The sequence below is a fragment of the Gobio gobio genome (assembly GCF_949357685.1).
Source record: "Gobio gobio genome assembly, chromosome: 22".
Lineage (NCBI taxonomy): Eukaryota > Metazoa > Chordata > Actinopteri > Cypriniformes > Gobionidae > Gobio > Gobio gobio.
In genome coordinates this window covers 15,649,442-15,671,084 of record NC_137118.1, presented here as the reverse complement: position 1 = coordinate 15,671,084, position 21,643 = coordinate 15,649,442, and the positions used below count along the sequence as shown (strand labels likewise).

General features: G+C 36.4%; 1 protein-coding gene across 2 annotated transcripts in view; it reads left to right on the top strand.

The window, feature by feature from the left end:
- Nucleotides 1-864: 864 nt before the first annotated feature.
- The window catches only part of ppp2r2ab (protein phosphatase 2, regulatory subunit B, alpha b), a gene marked incomplete at its 5' end in the record, with an annotated part of 25,815 nt that continues 5,036 nt past the window's right edge, over nt 865-21,643 (top strand). Inside the window, 10 exons of one of the 2 annotated variants that reach the window (XM_079803822.1) lie at nt 865-1,089; nt 2,589-2,731; nt 4,060-4,137; nt 11,352-11,449; nt 11,533-11,698; nt 15,412-15,524; nt 17,423-17,600; nt 17,751-17,915; nt 18,063-18,232; nt 20,990-21,081. In XM_079803822.1, the coding sequence (XP_079659948.1) occupies nt 2,725-2,731; nt 4,060-4,137; nt 11,352-11,449; nt 11,533-11,698; nt 15,412-15,524; nt 17,423-17,600; nt 17,751-17,915; nt 18,063-18,232; nt 20,990-21,081 (1,067 nt within the window). Of the gene's footprint in view, nt 1,090-2,588; nt 2,732-4,049; nt 4,138-11,351; nt 11,450-11,532; nt 11,699-15,411; nt 15,525-17,422; nt 17,601-17,750; nt 17,916-18,062; nt 18,233-20,989; nt 21,082-21,643 lie in introns of those variants that run through there. The other variant, XM_079803821.1, reaches the window with a different exon arrangement.

Below are 21,643 nucleotides of genomic sequence, written 5' to 3'. Positions count from 1 at the left end.
AAATGTGCGCAAAAACGATTCTTGTCGCTTCATAAAATTACATTTGAACCACTGGAGTCACTATTTTAACAATGTTTTTTCTACGTTTCTGGGCCTTGAAAGTGTTAAGTAAATTTCTGTTTATGGAGAGGTCAGAGAGCTCTCCAATTTCATCAAAAATATCTTAATTTGTGTTCCGGGTATGGAATGTTTTGGGTGAACTAACCCTTTAAACTTGAACTAAGGTCTAATCCTGGCTGAATGAACCAGGCCATTTGGTCCTTGAATATCCATCTCAGAACCACAGCAAATAAACGCTTTACTATCGTGCTTAACACTCCTCATTGATAGACTTACATTTGAGCCAACAGCGTCATGCATAGGCCTACTTATATAAAATAGAACTTGTTTTTGTAGAGTTGAGTCTGCTGTCAGTTGCCTGTACCTGTTCTGGGTGTGTAATAAATATTTTGTTACTGGGAGTAATTGTGCTTGCTTAGATAGACCAATATGTATAGGCCTATAAAGACCATTTTACGACCAATTACTTTTATTATTTCCATATAAAAGGGGGTTGTGGTTGAATGATTGTGTTTGGTTAATACCATAGACTGTAACAAAATGAATACCGTTGGTTTGGAGTAGAAATGTTTCTTGAGAACCAAATCAGCATATCAGAATGATTTCTGAAAGATCATGTGACACTGAAGACATAATTTAATATATTTTTTGTATTATTATCAAACTTCAAACAAGCAAAGTCCACAGCTGCCCACACAGTCAGCCAGGCAAGATCATCGTAGTAGTTACATCATCACCCTCCAGCATCCAGTAATGAATGCCCGGTGCTGGAGACGTCACTGCAGGGCGGGGTTGCGCCATTTTGAATGTTGAGAGAAGTGCAGGAGGAGGATAGAGCTGAGGAGGGTGGGTTGCAGGAAGAAAGCCATAGGAGCTCAAGATTTAAGAGTGAGCTAAAGGAATACCGAAAAGAGCTTTTTTCCGAGGTTCGTCTTCATCTATTCCCAGACGAACTGCTTGCAATAAAATAAACCCGACAAAGTTCTCTGGATAGTTCTGATACCAAAAATTAGCAAGCAGCAAGCAAAGGTAAGAACCGGAAGTGACAAAATAGCGGGCCATAAAGCGTGAATTTCCTTCAAAATACAACTAGAATAATTAACTTGTATTAAAATGTAATACAAACATTGTTATAAGATCACAGTCTATGTGATATAATAAAATAATGTGAAATAATATATGTATAAACATGCTGTAAATATATCATTTTCCAAATTGTGCTTTATATGGCACGTCAAATAATCACTAATAATCTAAATACACTATTTGGTATCATTTACATTCACTTCCCCATCAAGATATAATCTCTCAGTATGATGTATTAATACATTTGTAAATAATTTATAAATTTAAGGCAGGTGAATTAATGTATTAATTTAAGGTTTTATTTTTTATTTATTTTATTTATATTTTATTTTATTTATATATAGGCTTTATTTTATACTGTGAATCAAATTATGGAAGTTCTTGTATGTGTTTTAATGTGTGTGTTTTTTAAATTAAAATCAAAAGGAACCTTCAATGTTGGCACATCATGCACGTCTATATCTTTAGACAGAATAAAATGGGCATTGCTCCACTGCACTATGGCAATTAAAGCTAAACACCAGAGATGCCTGTTATATAAAGCTCTTTGGCATCATTTACCTTCACTTCAGTATTAATATTTCAGTATCATTTACCATTCATAAGTTGATTGATAAATAATGTACAGATTGATAGATAGGTTCAAGCCAAGGTAGAATTTATCAGGCCCAATGGGTGAAAAAACAGCACCAACAATAAATATAATGCATGAATACATGGTTACAGTAGACATTACAGATTTCCAGAAACAATACATTGTGCAAATATGTTATTTATGAATCCGTGTAGGTAGACAAGACCAAGAAGTGCGTATCGGAAAACTGTAATGGAAAAACGGGTGACTCTTAGTAATCCAAGATTTGCAGAATAATTCATGGAATAGGTTTCTTACATACAATACAGGAGGACCTTGCTGTCAGTTTGTTTTCCTTACCTTCCTGTGTTACTTGCATCAGGGCTTTTCGCTCTTTCAGATGTCATGGATCCTAAAATTTAAAAGGCAGCTATATAATTACATGTATAAAGATCCCATTTATACTGTGAAAAATAAAATTAATATTTTATAAATGTTTAAAATAATATTTGAAAAATATTTGTAAAAATAAATTAGTGTTATATGTATTATTTCTATACACTGTATTGTTTTTTATTTATTTGATTTTCCCCCATTATATATATATATATATATATATATATATATATATATATATATATATATATATATATATATATATATATATATATATATATATATATATATATAATATAATATAATATAAATAATGGGGGTGGGGTATTGTAAAATGACATTTATATGTGTGTGTGACATAATTTACCTATAATATATATATATAGGTCCTGGGCCCCAGTTAAAAAAATCAATCATATTTATCAATAAATCTAGTTACGCTATTAATTGCATTGTGTTTCTTTTTCCCCAGGTTGTCAATTTTTTCAGAAGTCCAGGCACTTTTAATTTGAAAAACTGCATTTCCGGCGCCTCTCTTGGAAATCTTGCCCTGATCGCTGCCTTCACACTGCTTATCAAGACTAGGGTCCGACATCGCCGCTCTCGCCATGGCAGGTTAGTTAACTTGTCAAGTTTATGAGCTGCTCAAGCTGGGATCGCATGAAACCAATGTGATTATAGCAATTGCTTCTATTTGTTAGAGTGAGCGCAGCGGTTGTAGTGAACCCATCACCGGGATTGCTGACCCACTGACAGTAGCCTAGCCATTTAACGTTAGCTGCCTCGTTTCCCTCCAGTTAGCCAGCAAATCGGCAAAACTGATTTCAGTCGGCTTTACTCATATTGTAACGACCGTTTGAGCTTGTGTTCAGCAGTACTGAGGCTTCTCTGGCATCGTGAATGCTCCAGAGTTCATGGTGTTTTACAGATGAGCTGCATTTGCGTGGGAATCTGTCTGGCTAACCCACTCTTCATTTGTTAGCGGGGATGCGCGGTCAGGCTACGTGTTTTTTTTTATATGTCGGTTATTAAAATGAATCTGCATTGGGTAACATGGCCTGCTTCTCCCTGCGCTGTTCTGTGTATGTATATAAATCACCCGGCCTGATGTATAAATCTGCTCGACATCTCGGCCTCTTTAAATCACCTCCATTAAAACGAACTTTAACCGGCATCTGCAGAGTCATGTGCAGTCAAACCGCCGCGCGCTTCCCTCTGTGACTTTAAAACGTGAAAATCATCACGAATTCTGCACGAATGACAAACCCAAATGCTTTCCTGCTTCTAGCATTTCAGTGGATCAGACTTGTTCAAAAAACATACATTTTAAGATCAGTCGTGACTCTAAGGGGTTGGGAGGATTCAGTGTTATGATGGCACTGGTTTTATGGTTTAAGAATTGTAATAAATTAAAGATATTGTATTTACGTTATACTATTTTAAGTATTATCTCTCTCTCTCGCTAATATATAATATATATTATATTTACCAAAATAATACTTATGTATTGTAGTTAAGCACAATTACTCAAATACTTAGGGCGTTTGTCGTTCCTGCCATTCGGACTCCTGTAGCCACTTGTCCCGTGAACAAACCCAACCAGTTTCGCTCTGCCTCCCGGGATTTGCTTCAGCCCGTTTCTCCAACCCCCCTCATTAAACAATGATGTAAGAGCTATCATGTAAAATCTATAGGAATTATTGTGTGTAGACATTATTCTTGTATTGTTTCCTAACCTTTTTGGGTGAAGAAAGGGTCAATTAGTTCAGACGAGAGCCCTCTGCTTCATTTCCTCGCTGACCACCTTAGCATCACTAGTACAGTCTTCATTGTCGTATTGCTCTGGTATTTTTCTTGTTTTGTGCTATGGAAGGATGGTTTTTATTTATCAAATCCAATATAAATGTTCCTGATATTGCATTAACCTTCTTTTATGATTTCAGGAGCCGGAGGCGGGGGAAACGATGTGCAGTGGTGCTTTTCGCAAGTGAAAGGGGCGATTGATGATGACGTAGCCGAAGGTGAGTACCTGTTTGAATTAGGGGTGTGCGCGAATAGGCGGATATTCAATCTGTAATTTAATATTCAACAAATAAAAATGCTATTCGAATTTTACTGTTGCTTTGCTGGCCGTAAATGTAGTTTTTATGAATGAAGGCCTGTATCACTGATACTAATACAGCTACTGATGCCTCTATGAAATTATTGGGGGAAAAAAACCTGTTAATGATAGACATTCAACATTTATTAGGCTTTAAAATAATAACTTTTCATTTAAGTGAACTTAAAACAATAAGGCCTGTGGCCTTCCTACCTGTCTAACCGAAATACTGATATTGAATAAACACTTTACAGTCTTAACTGCATAATTTATTAATTAAAAGTTCAATTAATAAAATTAAATGTTACCTTTGTTCTTTGATTAACTTTAATGACAGACATCATTAATGGCTGCTTTCACTTTAAGATCTGCCTAACATGACGCGGATCTGACGTGCATCTCATTTTCCTACAACTCTTTGTTCATTTAAGACGTTATTTAAATGAACTCCTTTAAGAATACAAAGCTGGCTTTTTTATATGAATACACTTAGCAATACTTCTTATTAAAAAAAATTAATGTGGAGCTCTATGTTGACTAAGGCTGTCACTTTACGTTCGAAAATCGATTGCACAATCGATCGGACCAACCAACACAAGTTTCGAAAACGAAAATAGGAAATCGATTTTAACCAAATATTTACTCTATTAATTTTAAACAAAAAAAACAAAAAAAAAATAGATGTAACAACTCACAAACAAGCAGAAAAAAAAAATAAAGAATTCCGAAAGTGCAGTAGGCGTTGCGAAAGCTAAAATACCCCCACCATGCGCAGCTGGCAATGAAGTACCTGAGTGTCCCTGGGACATCAGTGCGGTCTAAGCATGTCTTCTCAACAGCTGGACATATAAGCCCCGTTTCCTACGAAATTACCTGGAACAATTTGTCCCAGGAACTCTTTTTCCCTCAGACCCGCTGCTGTCTGCATTTCCATAGCGGTCTAAAGTACCGTGAAGATTAGTCCAGTGACGTAGGACTGCGCACGACTTTCCAGAGCCCACTGGATTTCGTCCTCCGAAATCAAATTTTTTTAAAAATCAGAACTTAAATCAGAAAAATAACTCAATCTTCTCATTAGGGGTAGGTAATATGAATTTGTAATTTAAAAATAACAAATAATCAAGTTACAAACACTAGGTACACAAGTACAATAGGTTTAATAAACATGTAGTTAGAAATAGTTAGAAAAAAATTAAATACTGTGTTGTCTTCTGAATGAATTAAATATACATGTTATACATTTATTCAGCAGGGCCCTTATTTATCAACAATGCATAGAAAAGGTTCTATATTTTGTCCTACTAATGAAATTTAGAATGTGCCTAAGTACAAGAACATTTTAGAATATATTTGCATACTGCGAAATGGACAGTATATCACAGTAGGGATGCGCGGTATACCGGTACTGGAAAAATACCGGTATATATTTTATTTAACACGGTACAATATCATGATTTTACTCATTTCGGTATATGCTGCTGTTCCTAAGTTCACCGCTAGGTGGCAGCGCGCTACCCAAACTGACGTGAAACCGGCAAATGTGGCAACAGAACAAGATGAATACAGCAGTTGAATCTCACTCAACACTCACAAAGCTCATTAATAAAGAGAGTAGACGTGAAATGTGGAATTACTTTGCTTATAAAACTGCTGAAGAACCATCAAACCTTGCCAAGCATCGTCACTTAATTCCTGTCTTGTAAGACATTAAGAGATCGACAGGTGAGTGCATCATTCTAACGATCTAATTTAGACTTTTTTTCTTTTAACACTGATTAACGCACATACATAAGATCGTATTGTTTAAATATAAAGAAATCTCCAGCGTTCGTTTCAACCAGTGATGTTTAGACCTCATAATATTTGCACGCATACTATTACACTATTTACATCCGCGAAAGACATAACCAACTGTGTTTATGTAACTACTCACTAAAGATTGACATTTTTGACATAATTTTGTGTGTATTTGACTGAGGAAAAACAACTTAATTTGGAATGCGCGAGCTCTTTAGGCGTTTGTGTGTGTGTGTGTTTGTTGTTGGCATGAGCGGAAAGAAAACTCTCTTAAAGAGCTCTCATCCCATGTGTGTTACGAAATGCTATAAAATCGCTTGCATGTTCAAATTGGCGAGGTTTAAAAAGACGTGGGCAGTGATTTCCGTCAGTTGTCCCGCAAGTGTTGAATCTGAGCGCGCAAATTGCTTTTATAGTGCAGGTGCGATGAGGTGTAATGCTGAAATTACTTACAAAAAAGTTTCCAAATGACTGATTGATGTGACAATTTTTGTTGATAATTTAATAATTAACATTTGCGGTAATTTCCCGCTTCATAAACCCAAAACTTGCGAGAGTGAGTAAAATTATGCGCAATACCCGCATCAAAATTCAGACCCTGTATGGTATCGATTTAATATCGGTACTTCGGTATTAGATTGTGGTACCGTACCGAAGACAAAATTGTGGTATCGAGCCATCCCTATATCACAGGGATGCAAACAGCGTGCTTTTCGGCGCCTCCTGCTTTTTTCACGTCATTTGGGTAGAATCGTACAGATCCGAAGAGGTTTTGAGAGGATCTGATTATAATTTCACCAACAGTAATTCTGGATTGCCTCCAACAAACAAGTAAATAGGAAATAAGCAAATCGGAACACTGCGCGCCAAAACAGCAGTATGCGCACAAGCGTGGACCACTAGTGTTTCTTCTTGCTGCGTATGTTTTATTCTGCCACTGACTGCAACAAATTTCTCCCTGAGACCGGAGTTCGGTGCAGTGGCTTCTCAGAATTTCATTTTACTCTGTGTCTTTAGGGGTGGGTTGGGGATGGCAGGGGTTGGTGGCAATGTAAGTATCTGGATATTTGCCGCGGGGCGAGGGTTTCGATTACCTCTCTCTTTTTTGACCATACATGTGTTTGCATCCCTGATATCAAAATCTCTAAAGTTGTATACCGTCACAACAATACTGGATATATATTGCCATATCGCCTAGCCCTACTTCTGATACTCATTAACAGCCTCATAAATATTTTGTATAATTTGGTCATTCTTTGCGCTTCCAGTCATAATGTAGTTCTTTCAGCTCCACTTAACACATTTTTCCATGTTTAAATACTCATTTAAAATGATTCGAATGACACTAGTCTATTTTCAGTAAACTTAATGACCCAAAAACATAAAATTATTCATGATGTAGGTTAATTATCTCACAAAGAAAGTATAGAATATATCATAAATATTCAATATGTAACCCAGCCTTACTGCCTCTCATCCATAGTAGACTTTAATGCGTCGTGATGCCATATGGATAATCAGAAGGGACCTAAAGTCCAATCAGATCTTCGTCTGAGTTCTCCAGGATACATTATTACAGGCTCTTGTGCTAGTTTCCAATGGGATAATCTCTTATCAAAATGTCTTCTGGCCTGATTCAGTGACTTTATTTGAGTTTTGCACGCACTGAAGGGGGGAGGTGGGTCAGACTTACACAAAGGGCCCTTACTTTATTCTTTTCTCTTGCGTTCTTCTGCTCTACTGGTTTAAAAAGGGTTCAATTGGTATGAGTAAGTCTACAGCCCATCAATGACTGAGGCAGCTGTCTCGTGTTTGTAACAGGAATCTAGGTTACAGATGTGCGTGTCACTGTGCCGTTTTATTTAAAGAATCATCTCATTGAGTCAGTCGGTGACACTCTGACTTCTTATACTAAATATGTTTGAAGCAAATGCACGTTAAGTTAGGACTCCTGTAGGTTTTTGACGGAAGCCCAGTGGCTGTTAAGTAAGGCTGGGTTGAAAATATTAATCGATTCTCATTTTGATGATCCAATATTGATTATTCAGGGCTCTAGACTCATTCTTCTCACGGATTACTCTGGTGCGTCTTAACTTTCTCAGTTAGTCGCACTGACTACACCCTTTTTTATATGAATCATAATGACCTTGTATGTTGATAAAGCTTTGGCTTTGCATTGATGTAAAGATTGACATGACCTGAAAGCTTGATATTTGCAAAATATTTTAATCTGAACATTGCTTCCAACAAGCCTAAATTTAAAAGAAAACATTACTAAAATATCATCACACATAACATGTATAACACAAGTTTTGTTGCCATAGGTGTTATTATTTTATTAAAGTAAAATTTCCATGACGAAATAGTGCTGTATGGCAGATGTATCGCTTTTATTTAGTTTTTCCTTTTGTATTCAAAATATTCACAAACTTGCTGGTTATGTTATCAACTACCTGATATACTGATTCTCAAATACCTGTAAGTGTTTTGTTGTTGAAAAATATAATGATCATGTTAGTTGATCTATAATGTGTGATGGGCGTTGCCATGTTAGTTTGCCCTGTTATTAAATCCCAAAGAATCTTTTTGTTTTGTTTTTTTTTGGTCTGAGCGGTGCTTTACTTTTGATATGAGACATATGCTGTATTCCGTTTACCTCGGAGGAGAGATGTCATAGCTGGAGTTGACCGCGTTACAGTACTCCGATCCGAAAGCTAAGGACACTTCCAGCCAAACCTTTTATTGTGCTTGCTCTTTCGCAATACACATGAAGCAGTATTTTGCAGAGATATTGCCGAAGTGTCATATCCAGAGGTTGGATAGTACGGTGTACGATAGTACGATAAAACAGAAGTGCTAATAAAAAAATTACTACTATGGTTTCACTATGGTTGATGTGCTGAGCAGCCATATTCAATTCTCAATTCAGGGTTGTTGCGCTTCCCCAAAGTTTCCCAGTCACAACTCCGACTTGAGGGCAGGGCTTGATGCTTACTTTTTTACCTCCTAAGTTGAAAAAGTTAGGAGCGCATTTAGAAACGTTAGGGGCGCAACTAGGGATGAAATGATTACTGGTTTCACGATAAACCACAATTAAATGAACTGACGGTTAGTAATATCGTTTAAAATTGAATTATCATTAAAACTGTGTTTGAATACTCACAGTAAATCCTGTCCAGCCAGCATTAGTCTGGGGCAGATGCAGCGCGCAACGATCACATTTGACCACATGAGCGTTTACACAACGAAAGCAATCCGGTTAAATGCATTTTTGACTACCTCTGGAAGTGGTAAAAAGTGGACAAATGTTTTAGACCCCATTTACACATATATTTATCGTTGTCCACTTGTGATCTGATTGACCAAAATGCATCTTAATTCCAGGTGTTTATATATATATATATATATATATATATATATATATAGGGATGTCACGATACCAAAATTCCAGTGCTTGGTACCAATACCATAAATAATTGTACCACAGCAAAATGTTTTTAAAATTTTATTTAACTATTGAAAAATAAATTAATCAATGAGTTGATTCATGATTATCTTTATTAGTAAATAGTACATACACATTTAAAGGCTGTATGCTGTTTAAAAGTAAACATTGTTTATAAAAAAGATCAAGTGTCTGTGTTTATGATATGACAGTTTTCTCAAATGAAACAGTAAATTATCATGCAGTGACGGTTTATGCGTTAATGTTCTCATATGTGACATGGCAGAGACTAAAAAGACCGTGAACAAGTGTGACCAAGTCTGGGCCCGTCGCTCACACAGAGACGCAGAACATACAGGAGTAATATTTAAATTGTATTTTGCAGTTTAATATTCACACTAGTATATATTCGGCTACAGACTGGAGCCCTGTGCTTGGATAAACACAGAAGCGGCTGAACGCAGCTGCGGGTACCTAATATACTCAGGAGTTGGTCCTACAAAAATGCTGGTATCGTCACATTTTTTAAATTTCAGTACCGACTTGGTACCGAATAGAGCCCGACCAATATATCAGCGGGCCGATATTATCGGCCGATATTAGACATTTTCCAAACTATCGGTATCGGCATTTATGATGGCGATAAATGAATATAAAAAAAATAAATAAATAACGGACGAAACACTGCTCAACCACATTATGAGTGTTGGTGTTTCATAGTTTGTCCACCAGAGGGCACTCTACAACGTGCCGTACAGCAACACCAGCTGAGTCATGCTGCCACTGCGAACATTCACAACAGATCATCCGTGAAGTGCATGTAAGTTGGCAACGAGACATACATTGATTGAATAACAATTAAAAGAACATCCCCATCAGTTCTCTTAACTCAAATAAGCATGACAAAATTTGTGACTGCCAAGTCCAGTTTTGCTGTTACATGTAAGCCAAGAGTGAATAACTAATTAAGGGAAATCTGTGTAAGTTTTTTTTACGCGTTTCTGTTATTTTATTTATTTATTTATTTATTTTAATATATATCGGAATATCGGATTTTAAATCACCAAATATTTGTAACGGTATCGGCCTTAAAAATCCTTTATCGGTCGGGCTCTAGTACCGAAGTACTGGTACTTGTGACATCTTTTTGTGAAAGTTTGATATATGATGTTTTATTAGACAAGGGAACAACTGTTTGGATGCATTTATAGACAGACCGCTAATTGTTGTCCAGTAATACAGCATTTTCTCCATCATACAATATGCTTTAAAATGAATAGCATGACATTTAGCAACACAAGCCATTCAGCATTTATTAATATTATATTGTAATATCGATCTAGCTTACTGCAGTGTGCAACAAGTGTCTCATAGCAGCCGCTGAGCACACACACAGAGTAACGTTAAAACATTAGATACATTTGAGTGTGTTGAAAATATGATAAAATAGTGCTGCGTTACCCCACATATTCTTGACCGGAAGAGGCGACTGTGGCATAATAAAAGCTCTGCTGCTGTCAAGCCGTGTGACACGCTTGTCTCTCATTAGCAATCGCTTCAGCGGCCTCGTTCAATTCCCACAAAACCCAGTCCTGCTCTGCTTCATGCTACAGTAACATTCCCTGGGTTCCCTGTATTGTTTAGAGCATTAGTTGAGTGTTTTTTTTCCCCCTTGAGAATGGAAACTGACAACTGAGATGTACTGTACCTGATATTTATCCAAATTGATCGATATCAAATCCAATTAAATCGAGAGTGGAATCTAATAAAATGGCAAGCTTGTGAATTGACATTGAATCGTGAAATTTGTGCCTTACTGTTAAGATGTATCTTTTGGGGGGGCGAGGGTGGAGAAAATCTAACAAATGTTGTATGCACATCCCATCATATAGCCGACATCATTTCTACTGTGGAGTTCAACCACTCAGGGGAGCTGCTAGCCACAGGGGACAAAGGCGGTCGAGTTGTCATCTTCCAGCAAGAGACCGAGGTAAAGGGTCAACCGATCCCACATTATATGTCCTTTCTTTCCCAAAATGTCTTTCTCACAAAAGTGTATTTTTCTTTTTCCAGAACAAGAGTCAGCCACAGTGCCGTAGTGAATATAATGTTTACAGCACATTTCAGAGCCACGAGCCTGAGTTTGACTACCTGAAGAGTTTGGAAATCGAGGAAAAGATTAACAAGATCCGCTGGCTACCACAAAAGAATGCTGCACAATTTTTGTTGTCCACAAATGGTTAGTAGAAAACATATAAATATTGAAATTATTTATTAAAATATTTTTTTGTAAAATTTAGTATCTATTCTAAAATTCAGGGCAACTCAACTTCTTGCAATTTTTTTGTTATAAAACAAACTTTTTTTTAATTTAACATTCTTTCAGTTCTTATATATGGTTATACATGACCCTTAATATCAAGTAACTAATACATAATTTATTCATTTATACTTAATCTCTGGATGTACTGTACTTGACCCTGTTGGTTTAAAAGCACTCTATACAGTAGGGCTCCAGACTAACAATTGAGAGCAGTGGCACCGGTGCCACTAAGTTGTACAGATGGTGGCACCAGCACCTGATTTGTTGGCGCTGGAGGAAAATTTAAAATAGTTATTTTAATCATATAATTACTATTGTTTTGCATTTTGTTTAGTGCAGTTACTAATAATATTACATGTTTGTGTATTGGAAATTTAATAGTGAAGAACTCAGCTTGAAATGATAAATAAAATTAACTTGTATTAACAAAAGTAACGAGGAGAAATATTCTATTCTTATTAAATGTACCAATGTTCTTTAACCTCTTAACAAGCGCCCCATTTTTGTGGAATTTTTTGAAAACGATATACCCAAATGAAAATGTCTGCAGCTCTTAAACCCTATGGTCTATATTCATAAACCTGGTCTTATTTTAAACTAGACACTTGAAATATTGCTACCCAAGAGTCATAATAACTCAAAGTAATATGGGAACAGAGTAATATACATGTAAATATACATGTAAGTGACTCACGTTTTTTGTTTTTTGTATTCACTTAGGGAAAAAAATATTATAATTTAATGTTAAGAGCCTGAAAATAACTTAAATATAAAACTGAATGTCTAATCATGTCATGATTCAAATATGAGGATGATTCTCTCAGTAATGTAGCTTCTGTGAGCTTTTATGTCAAGAAAAGTCTAGGCGTCATTTCAAAAAGGCCATTTATTTCAGAACATTTGCTATTGTAAAGAGTAGTTTTTCATTCAAATAAATCTGCAATAAACTGCAATATACTACTAATTATAATGGATAAACAGTTACTGAAAAACTAAAGCAACTATTTACAGAGATTACAAAGTGTAAAAAACTCATTTAGCTGATGGGAAGCGTCAGTGAGAGACAGCGCGCTCTCCACTGGAGTTGCGCCATGGAGAACGTGCAGCCAGCGCGCAAACAATATTCACCAAAGCCTACTTACGCAAACTGCGCAAGATAATGCCTTTTGATTGGTTACTAAGTCCATCAATCAAACCTTTGTTGGAAAGGCATTGGCTGGGCACCGAGTGCCTTTATCCAACGAAAACCATGGGCGCAATGATTGACAGCTCACCAAGCCTGTAAGGCACTTCCTCTATATGATGCATCCCAGAAGAGTCTCTGATTGAAGGAGAGAGACGGGGGAGGGTTTAAAATACGTGGGAGAAGCCATTCTAGCAGGGGGAGTTTGCCAGACACGGAATAGAATCGATATTTCATTGAAAATGGACATGATTGATCACGCTAACTCAAAACTCTCTTGCAAACAACGGAGGATTTTTAGTTTTTTCCCTATTTTTTCGTTGTTTTGGATTAAAAAGTGGGATGCATTTTGAAGAGTGGACTCTTACACAGAGATGTATGCGGGTGTTTATTGGATTCGTCCGATCTGATCCGAACGACAGGAGATGAAAGATGAGTAACGCTGATATTTTTCTAATGTTTACATGGCCGGTCCTTTAGGGTTTCATTTAACCCTTTCCTCTCTGGTGTATTTATTGCAAAAACAAGTTCAGAACATGAATCTTGAGTGTTTTAGCTTTCAAATGATGCATAGTTTGTGATAGTTGATTGAATATTTTGTATAAAACAAAAGTAAATAAAAGTACACACCCCCCCACTTCCGTCAACCCCCCCGTCCACGAACCGGTGCGGGTTAAGAAGTTAATAGTATCAAACTGAACTGTCCGACAGCTTCAGTGATTATAAAAGGAGCGCTCTTTACTTGTTTTCTGTGTAATCCTGACAATTTGAAGGAAAAGGTTTTGGTTTTCACAAGACTTTGTGACTTCCTACTTAGTAGGAACAAAAAATAAGTGACAAATAAGTCAAATAAGTGCTCCTATGCCACCACCTACTGGTTATAGTGGTAATTTCATGTCTTTTAAAAAAATTTTTTTTAATAAAAGTGCTTGTTTGCTAGCCTAAAAATCTAGATGCACTCTAGCGCAGGAAAATCTTATTTGCAGCCAGGGTTGTCTAGCAACTCTCCGTTGGCTTGCGAGCTGGAAAAACCAAACTCTGGCAAGGCCAATCACATCGTGTATAGAGTTGGTGGGCGGGCTTAACATAATTACGTCAGAGTTGCGGCGGTTCCGCATACTACTTGTAAACAAAGAAGCCGGCGAACAGCGGTCTTTCGAATCGGCTTTGGCCGCGACTCTGGAAGACTTGGAGTTAAGCTTTTCTTTGAGAAAATAACAAAGAACGGCACCGAAGTCATTCTTATGAAAGGAAGATGTGTTCGGAGTTTTGCCGACCGGATACGGTGAAAGTTTAATCTATCAACTAGCTCCGCTTCACCTTCTTCGTTGCTCTGGTGAGTTGTAGCGCTATCCAATTGCGTGCAGAGGGAATTTGAAAGACAACCGTTTATCCTGCCCCTCGGATTGAGCCCTGCCAATGGTGTGTTCCCAGACCCAACATCTTGATGTGGGTCTGGTAAGGCTACTTGTTTGCCACAAAGTAGCCTACACCTTTACGCTTTTTTTAAAAGGTTTTACAAATCATAACATTAAAAATAACATTAAATTGTATAATATTTAGAGCTTTTAAGTGCTGGAAAAGACGTGAGGCACTTGAAAGCCCTTAAAGGGCTTGAATTTCACTCTCAAAAGGTTGTACTGAGATATAATGCAAAAACAAAAAAAAAAAAACATTTGACCATTTCTTCCACAATACCATAGGGTGTTACTACATTAAATTCATAGTGAATGTTTATGATTTGTGGACTGAAACCCCTTACCTTTTTTCATGGCACAATGTTTCTCCTGGTTTCCACGTTTCCGTTGTTTGACCTGATATCTGTGGTTTATAACAGAGAATTCTGCGCTGAATGCTTCCCACTAGCTCTCGCAGTAGTGATGTTGTTAATTCTGCGGTGAATTCAAACACTTTCTCACTGGAGCGCTGTGTAGTAGCCATGTCATGTCATGTGATGAAGATCGGCCCATGTATTAGCTCGCACTGCTATACATGATTTATGTAATGATGCCTATGATACAGCCAATACTGAATCCTCCATATATTCAACGGGAGATACATTTGATCACTGCTGTGAGTTGATTTAAGCCCTGTAAATTCTCCAGATTTTTCTCTGACTCACTAAAGTGCCTCTATGCTGTCTAAAAATATGAGCTCTCAGCTGTGTTATGCAACCGGTGTGTATTTAAGACTCTTGAATGGACTGAATGCCAGTCTTCTGTTCACCCACATACTGGAGAAAGATATTTGTGGGACAGAGTTCATATTAGACGTGGGAAAAATGACCAGATGTTTTAAAAATTTGGTGAACTGTCAACTTGATTTATGCCAGTCAAACTACCTCTTTTTATTGGAAATAGGCTTAGGGTTTGTGGGGGGGGGGGGTTGTAGTTCACAATTATTTTAGGACTCAGGAGGTGACGTTGTTCTGTACCTTCGACTGCAGATAAAACTATAAAGTTGTGGAAGATCAGTGAACGTGACAAGAGACCGGAGGGATACAATCTTAAAGAGGAGGATGGACGCTACAGAGATGCTGCTACCATCACAGCTCTACGGGTGAGTCATGCATGCTTGTCCACACTTACACTCAAGAACACTGTCCAAATGTGATCATTTCCATTATTCTTTGGTTTGCAGGATGATTTAATGTATTTACACTACCATTCAGAAGTTTGGGGTTGGTAATATTTTTCTCTTATGCTCACCCAAGGCTGCATTTTTTTGATCAACACTGCAGTAAATAGGGCCCTATAAAATCAATATCATTTTTTCATTTTTAATTTGTTACAAAAATAGGGCACTGATTTTTTTTTTTTTTTTAGTTTTTTTAAAAGAAATTGTTGCATGTTTATTTTATCTGGATTTAAAAAAAAAAATTGGTAATCATTTGAAAGCATTATACATTAACCATGTCTTTTATCTTTAAAATGTAATACAATTAAAATGAAACAATTCCTTTTATTTTTTGACAAGCAAAATGCTGCACAACAGAGGTTTACTGTTAAAATGAATTATACCAGTCTTCAGTGTCACATGATCCTTCAGAAATCATTCTAATATGCTGATTGGCTGCTCAAGAAACATTTATTATTATTATCAATAGAGATGCACCGATACTAAATTTCTCACCTGATACCGATGTCCAATTATTCAGAACGATATCTGCCGATACGATTTTTCTTATGGAACCTCTCCCAACTAATGCTGCAAACTATACAGAGACCACTCTCATTTGGTACACAATAATATTGATTGCAATTATCAACCAAGGTATTATATTACACTGCTATTTATTTTCAGATATAATAGGCTAATTACAAATAAAGTCTGAAATTTTTGTATACAGCTCAATTGCACATTTAAGGTATTTTTCATAAGCACTTATCTTTATGACAAATGTATTTTTTAAGCATATATGTATAACTAACAGTAAGCTCCTCTCTAGTGTTTCTTTATTTCTAACTAACAAACTGTGAACATCGAATGACTTTCCTGATGTAGGCTAAATACAATGTTAAGTGACCTATTGTTTAAAAGCTGTATTGACGTCTTTTCCGCGATTAAAACACTGATCAAGTGATTACATGAGTCATGATATGGATTTCGGTAAGTAGTACTGTATCTTTCAACATACCTTTTGATGTTCATGCTTGTTTTTCAAGATATAACTTGTATTAAAGTGGAAGAGATGACTCGCTGCCACTTGAACTGAGGCACTACAGCGATCGGTCACATTAAGGAGTGTCAAAACGCCATTTATTGGTTAATAAAATGGACAGAATTTGAAAGATGACACTGTTTCTTTTTTAGAAGTAACAAATAACAGTGATACAAATGTTTAGTGTAGGGAAAAACTGCAGACCTGGCAACCCTGGCTTGAACTACGGGTGATTCATAGGGTCAAATAAAGCCTGCTCTTATGTAGTTATTTTTTACATTAATTAACTGTTAATGCGCTATTGTTGCGTCAACTTGCCCTAAATTCAACATGGGAAATTTTCTTCACACACACACACACACAGTATGAGTTACAGTTGGACACACTTTTTTCCGCACCCATTTGGTTTGCCATCGGCTCTGATCATCTGTTTTTAACCAATCAGCCGATGGCCGATAGTGAAAATAATTGCTTTTATCGGCCGATACTGATCACTGGCCGATACATCGGTGCATCTCTAATTATTTTTTTGATAAACAGAAGTTTTCTGTTTTTGTAACTATCTTTTGTAACATTATAAATGTCTTTAACTGTCATGTTTGATCGATTCAATGCATGCTTGCTGAATAAGTTATTTCATTTTTAAAAAAAAACATACTTTTGAATGGTACTGTATATTTGCAGAAATATTTGAAAATGGTACTTCTTTGACTGTTATAAATTCATAAAACATTTGTGGTTTAAAAGTTTACTCAAATGCTATAATGGCAAATATACGTGTGAACTCTTTGCTCAGGTTCCAGTATTCAGGCCTATGGATCTCATGGTGGAGGCCAGTCCGCGGAGGGTCTTTGCCAACGCCCACACCTACCACATCAACTCCATCTCGGTCAACAGCGACAATGAGACCTATCTGTCAGCAGACGACCTGCGCATCAACCTGTGGCACTTAGAGATCACAGACCGCAGCTTTAGTATCCTAGAAAGTGGAATGGGAGTTATTTTGGAGGTCATAAAGGAGGATTTCTTTGGTTAAGCATTGATTTGGGTTGTGAATGTCATGTTGAAATGTCTGAAGATGCCTGTGTCAGTTCAGCTGTTATGTGGCTTTAACTATGCGTCAGACATTGTGGACATAAAACCAGCCAATATGGAGGAGCTGACGGAGGTGATCACAGCTGCAGAGTTCCACCCTCACCAATGTAACACGTTTGTCTACAGCAGCAGCAAAGGCACCATCCGCCTCTGTGACATGCGTGCATCAGCACTTTGTGACAAGCACTCTAAATGTGAGTTATAAGGCCGACTACGTCATATGACACTTAATCCAATTAAACACTTTAGTATTCTAAATAGTATATATTGTGATGTCATGCGTCAGTAGTTTAAAGGTGTTTGCTTTGCGCCATGTTAATTTTCTCCTCTACTTTGTCTAGTGTTTGAGGAGCCTGAAGACCCCAGCAACCGCTCTTTCTTCTCTGAAATCATCTCCTCCATCTCAGACGTGAAGTTCAGTCACAACGGCCGCTACATGATGACCCGAGACTACCTGTCCGTCAAAATCTGGGACCTAAACATGGAGAATCGACCCGTTGAGACATACCAGGTGAGAGTTCATAAATAAAGTAGCTGTTTTATAGGGTTGGGGAAAATATTTAACGTCTAATTAAATGATCCTCATTTCAATTATCTGATATTTTAAAGTCACAATGTGACTTTTGTTTTTATTTTTTTACTGAACATTATTGTAGCACATCCTAAATATCTCACAGTGTGCAAAGTTTCTGCTGAATGTACTTTTGAAAACTCTGAAAAGTCTCAATTATAACCTAAATATTAAGAACCAAAACTGAATTTAATCAAATCGAGTTGGTGGTTCAGTGTTGGTGATTCAGAATAGAGCTCCTTGGATAAGTTATTTTCATCATCCATTTGGTACGATTATATTACAGATGAATATATATATATATATATATATATATATATATATATATATATATATATATATAATATATTAGGGATGCCACAATTCTCAATATAATATTGAACCGCTCGGTACGGCCTTCACGGTTCAATACGCGCTTGTGAATTGCGGTTTATTCGGTTTCGCATTTAATTAATTATTTTTCTACAAATTCTATAATTTGCCTCCATCCCAATACTGAACAATGCGACATACATTCACATCACACGTTAGTGGTAGAGTTATACTCACGGAACACTATAGTTATTCACAATCACGAAAGTTCATTATTTGCATGCGTTTTACAGCCTTGCCGGTTTCAGTCGCGTGCACGGTTTTAACATGCGCTTTTCCGAGCGCGCGCACTAAAATCCTGTCAAACACGTGAATACTGGACTAAGTAGTCGTCTTACTGCGTTAATACTGTCAAATACACACAAGGTTAACATAAACACAGTCGGTTATGTCTAAAGTGAAAGTAAAATCGCAATCGTGTCTGTATATTAGATGTGTAGAGGTCTTAAACTGACAGCAGCGCAGCCAGTGAACACGCGGTCCTTAAAGGGACAGTTCACCTATAAAATGATGTCATTATTTACTCACTCTAATATTGTTTCAAACCTGTATTCATTTCTCGATGACATAATTTTCAGTTTTGAGTGAAATATCCCTTTAATGTTAATACAACAACAAAAGACAGAGAAAATCACTCTCTTGACTGAAAAACTAATACAGTAGCTAAGAATCAATGTATATTTTATAGTGAAGTCTATGTAGTGTTTTAATTTTACATTCATTCATTCAATTTCATACTTAAATGCTGCTGTACTGCTCTGAGCTGCCAGTGTAAATCTTTATATATATGTATTTTATATTATCCAATACACTAGGAATGTGTACAAGGGTTTTTTTTAAGTAAAGTTTTAAGTTTAAGTAAGGTTTTTCAATTCTTTTAAGTAAAATAAAGAAAGAGTATTGGAATAAAAAAATAGTATTTTTTCTTTTTAACCTCTTGCGGTTCCTGTCGCCTTAGAATAGAATAACAAAAAATGAATGTGACAAACCATCCGAACCGAACCGAAAACCGTGGCTAAAAACCGAGGTATGTATTGAACCGTGGACTAACTGTATTGTTGCATCCCTAATATATATATATATATATATATATATATATATATATATATATATTATAATATATTATAATTTAATTTACAAGTGTTGTTCTTGTGATTTTATGACATCAATTACTGCTTTTATTTAACAGAAGAAAAGTTATTTATGAATTCTACTTCATTCTACTAATGGGTTTATGTAAAGATTGTTTTAAGTTCAATTAAATTAAAAGCCTAATAAATGTTGAAATTGGTAGCTTTCAGTTATACTGTAATGTAATGTCATTGGTCATAGAGACATTATCAGTGCCTTCCTACCTTGAAATGCAGCTTCTGTCCATGGATGTGTCCAAAAGCTTGCTGCCTTCAAAAACATCCAGCAATCAATATAGCTGAATAACCTGATAGATAAACCAATTCTCTTAATGTTTAATCAGTGTTTAAGCCATCTCAGGTATTTTTATAAGGATAATGTATATTTATAATGCAATCGACGTAGCCTTCATCTATATAAATTACATTTCTATTTGACTGAGTGTTATTTTTTCACAATTTAAATAGATATTGTGATAACCTTATTTCCTTTTGTGATTTCCTTTTGCCATGATAACCATGTAGTGAAAAACCTGATATTGTGACAGCCCTACTCTCATTCAAAATGCATGCGGAGCGCATCCATCGACATAAACGTACATTAGTGGAACTCTGTCTCGTATGTGGTGTTTTATTTTTTCACCAAACCATATTATGGATTCAACATCAGATTAACTGCTTAATATAGTTTGTATCTATCTAATCTTATCTGAAACTAATTTTCTCAATCATATTAGTATTGTATAAGTTTTCTTGTGCACCTACACATTTAAATAATCTTTAATTTGACTAGGTTTGTGTATATTTGAATGGAAATATAAACTAGTTGTTGGCAATTGCACTGTATTGTCACATTCCATCAGAAAGAAAATTCCAGTATGTGCATGAAAAGACTTGAATATACTATTTTGTCAACATTAGGGGGTGCTGTCTGCACTATTTAAAATGGTAGGATTAAGGTTGAATGTAAGAGTGTGGTTTGGCCCCAATCAATTTGGGAGTGTCTGAACACACCCAGATATTTATGATTAACATTCATGACTTAAATGTGGTCATTGTGATGACAGAGTAATTTTACTGTGCATGTTTGTCAGGTTTATTTATTGCCTATGATCTCCAGTAATAACTTTCATCGCCGTGTCAGAGTTCATGACCTGCTGTCTTTCTTTTTTCTTTTTTTTTTCTTCTGCCATAGGTTCACGAGTACCTCAGGAGTAAGTTGTGCTCTCTCTATGAGAACGACTGCATCTTTGACAAATTTGAATGCTGCTGGAACGGAAATGACAGGTTAGACCCTTCACAAGCCTGCATTATATCATTTCCTTAATGGAAGCGTGTCCTGAAATGTAAACACTTAAGTACTGCTAGTTTAAACTCTCAGACTCTTATAAGAGTGTCAGCAAAATATGCGTCTACAAGAGAGTCTGGAAGCATTAATGCTGCTCACTACATTTATCAGCGGGTGAAAATGTGCTCTGTTGTTCTTCCAGTTCCAAACTACTAGATCACATTGTATTGAGTGGGATGAAGTGATATTTAAACTGTCCTCTTTCAGATTCAAGTATTGGCCCTTGAGTTGTTTCAGTAAACTCTACTGTTCAAATTTTTGGAGTCCGTAACTTTTTGCGCTCTAGCAGTTAATAAACAGAACTACAAGCGTCTTGCGGAAGAACATTCGAGCCGGAGCTGCTACTTTCTGTTTATGTCTATGGCGAGTCACGCAGGGACTGTGCTCCTCCGCAGCGGTTCCTACCAGACCGGTCTGAAATAGTCCCAATATAAACCATAATGATTCAGGGTAAAACAAAAACACGGTTTGGAAAATGGATTCATGTTGTACATTTTCGTT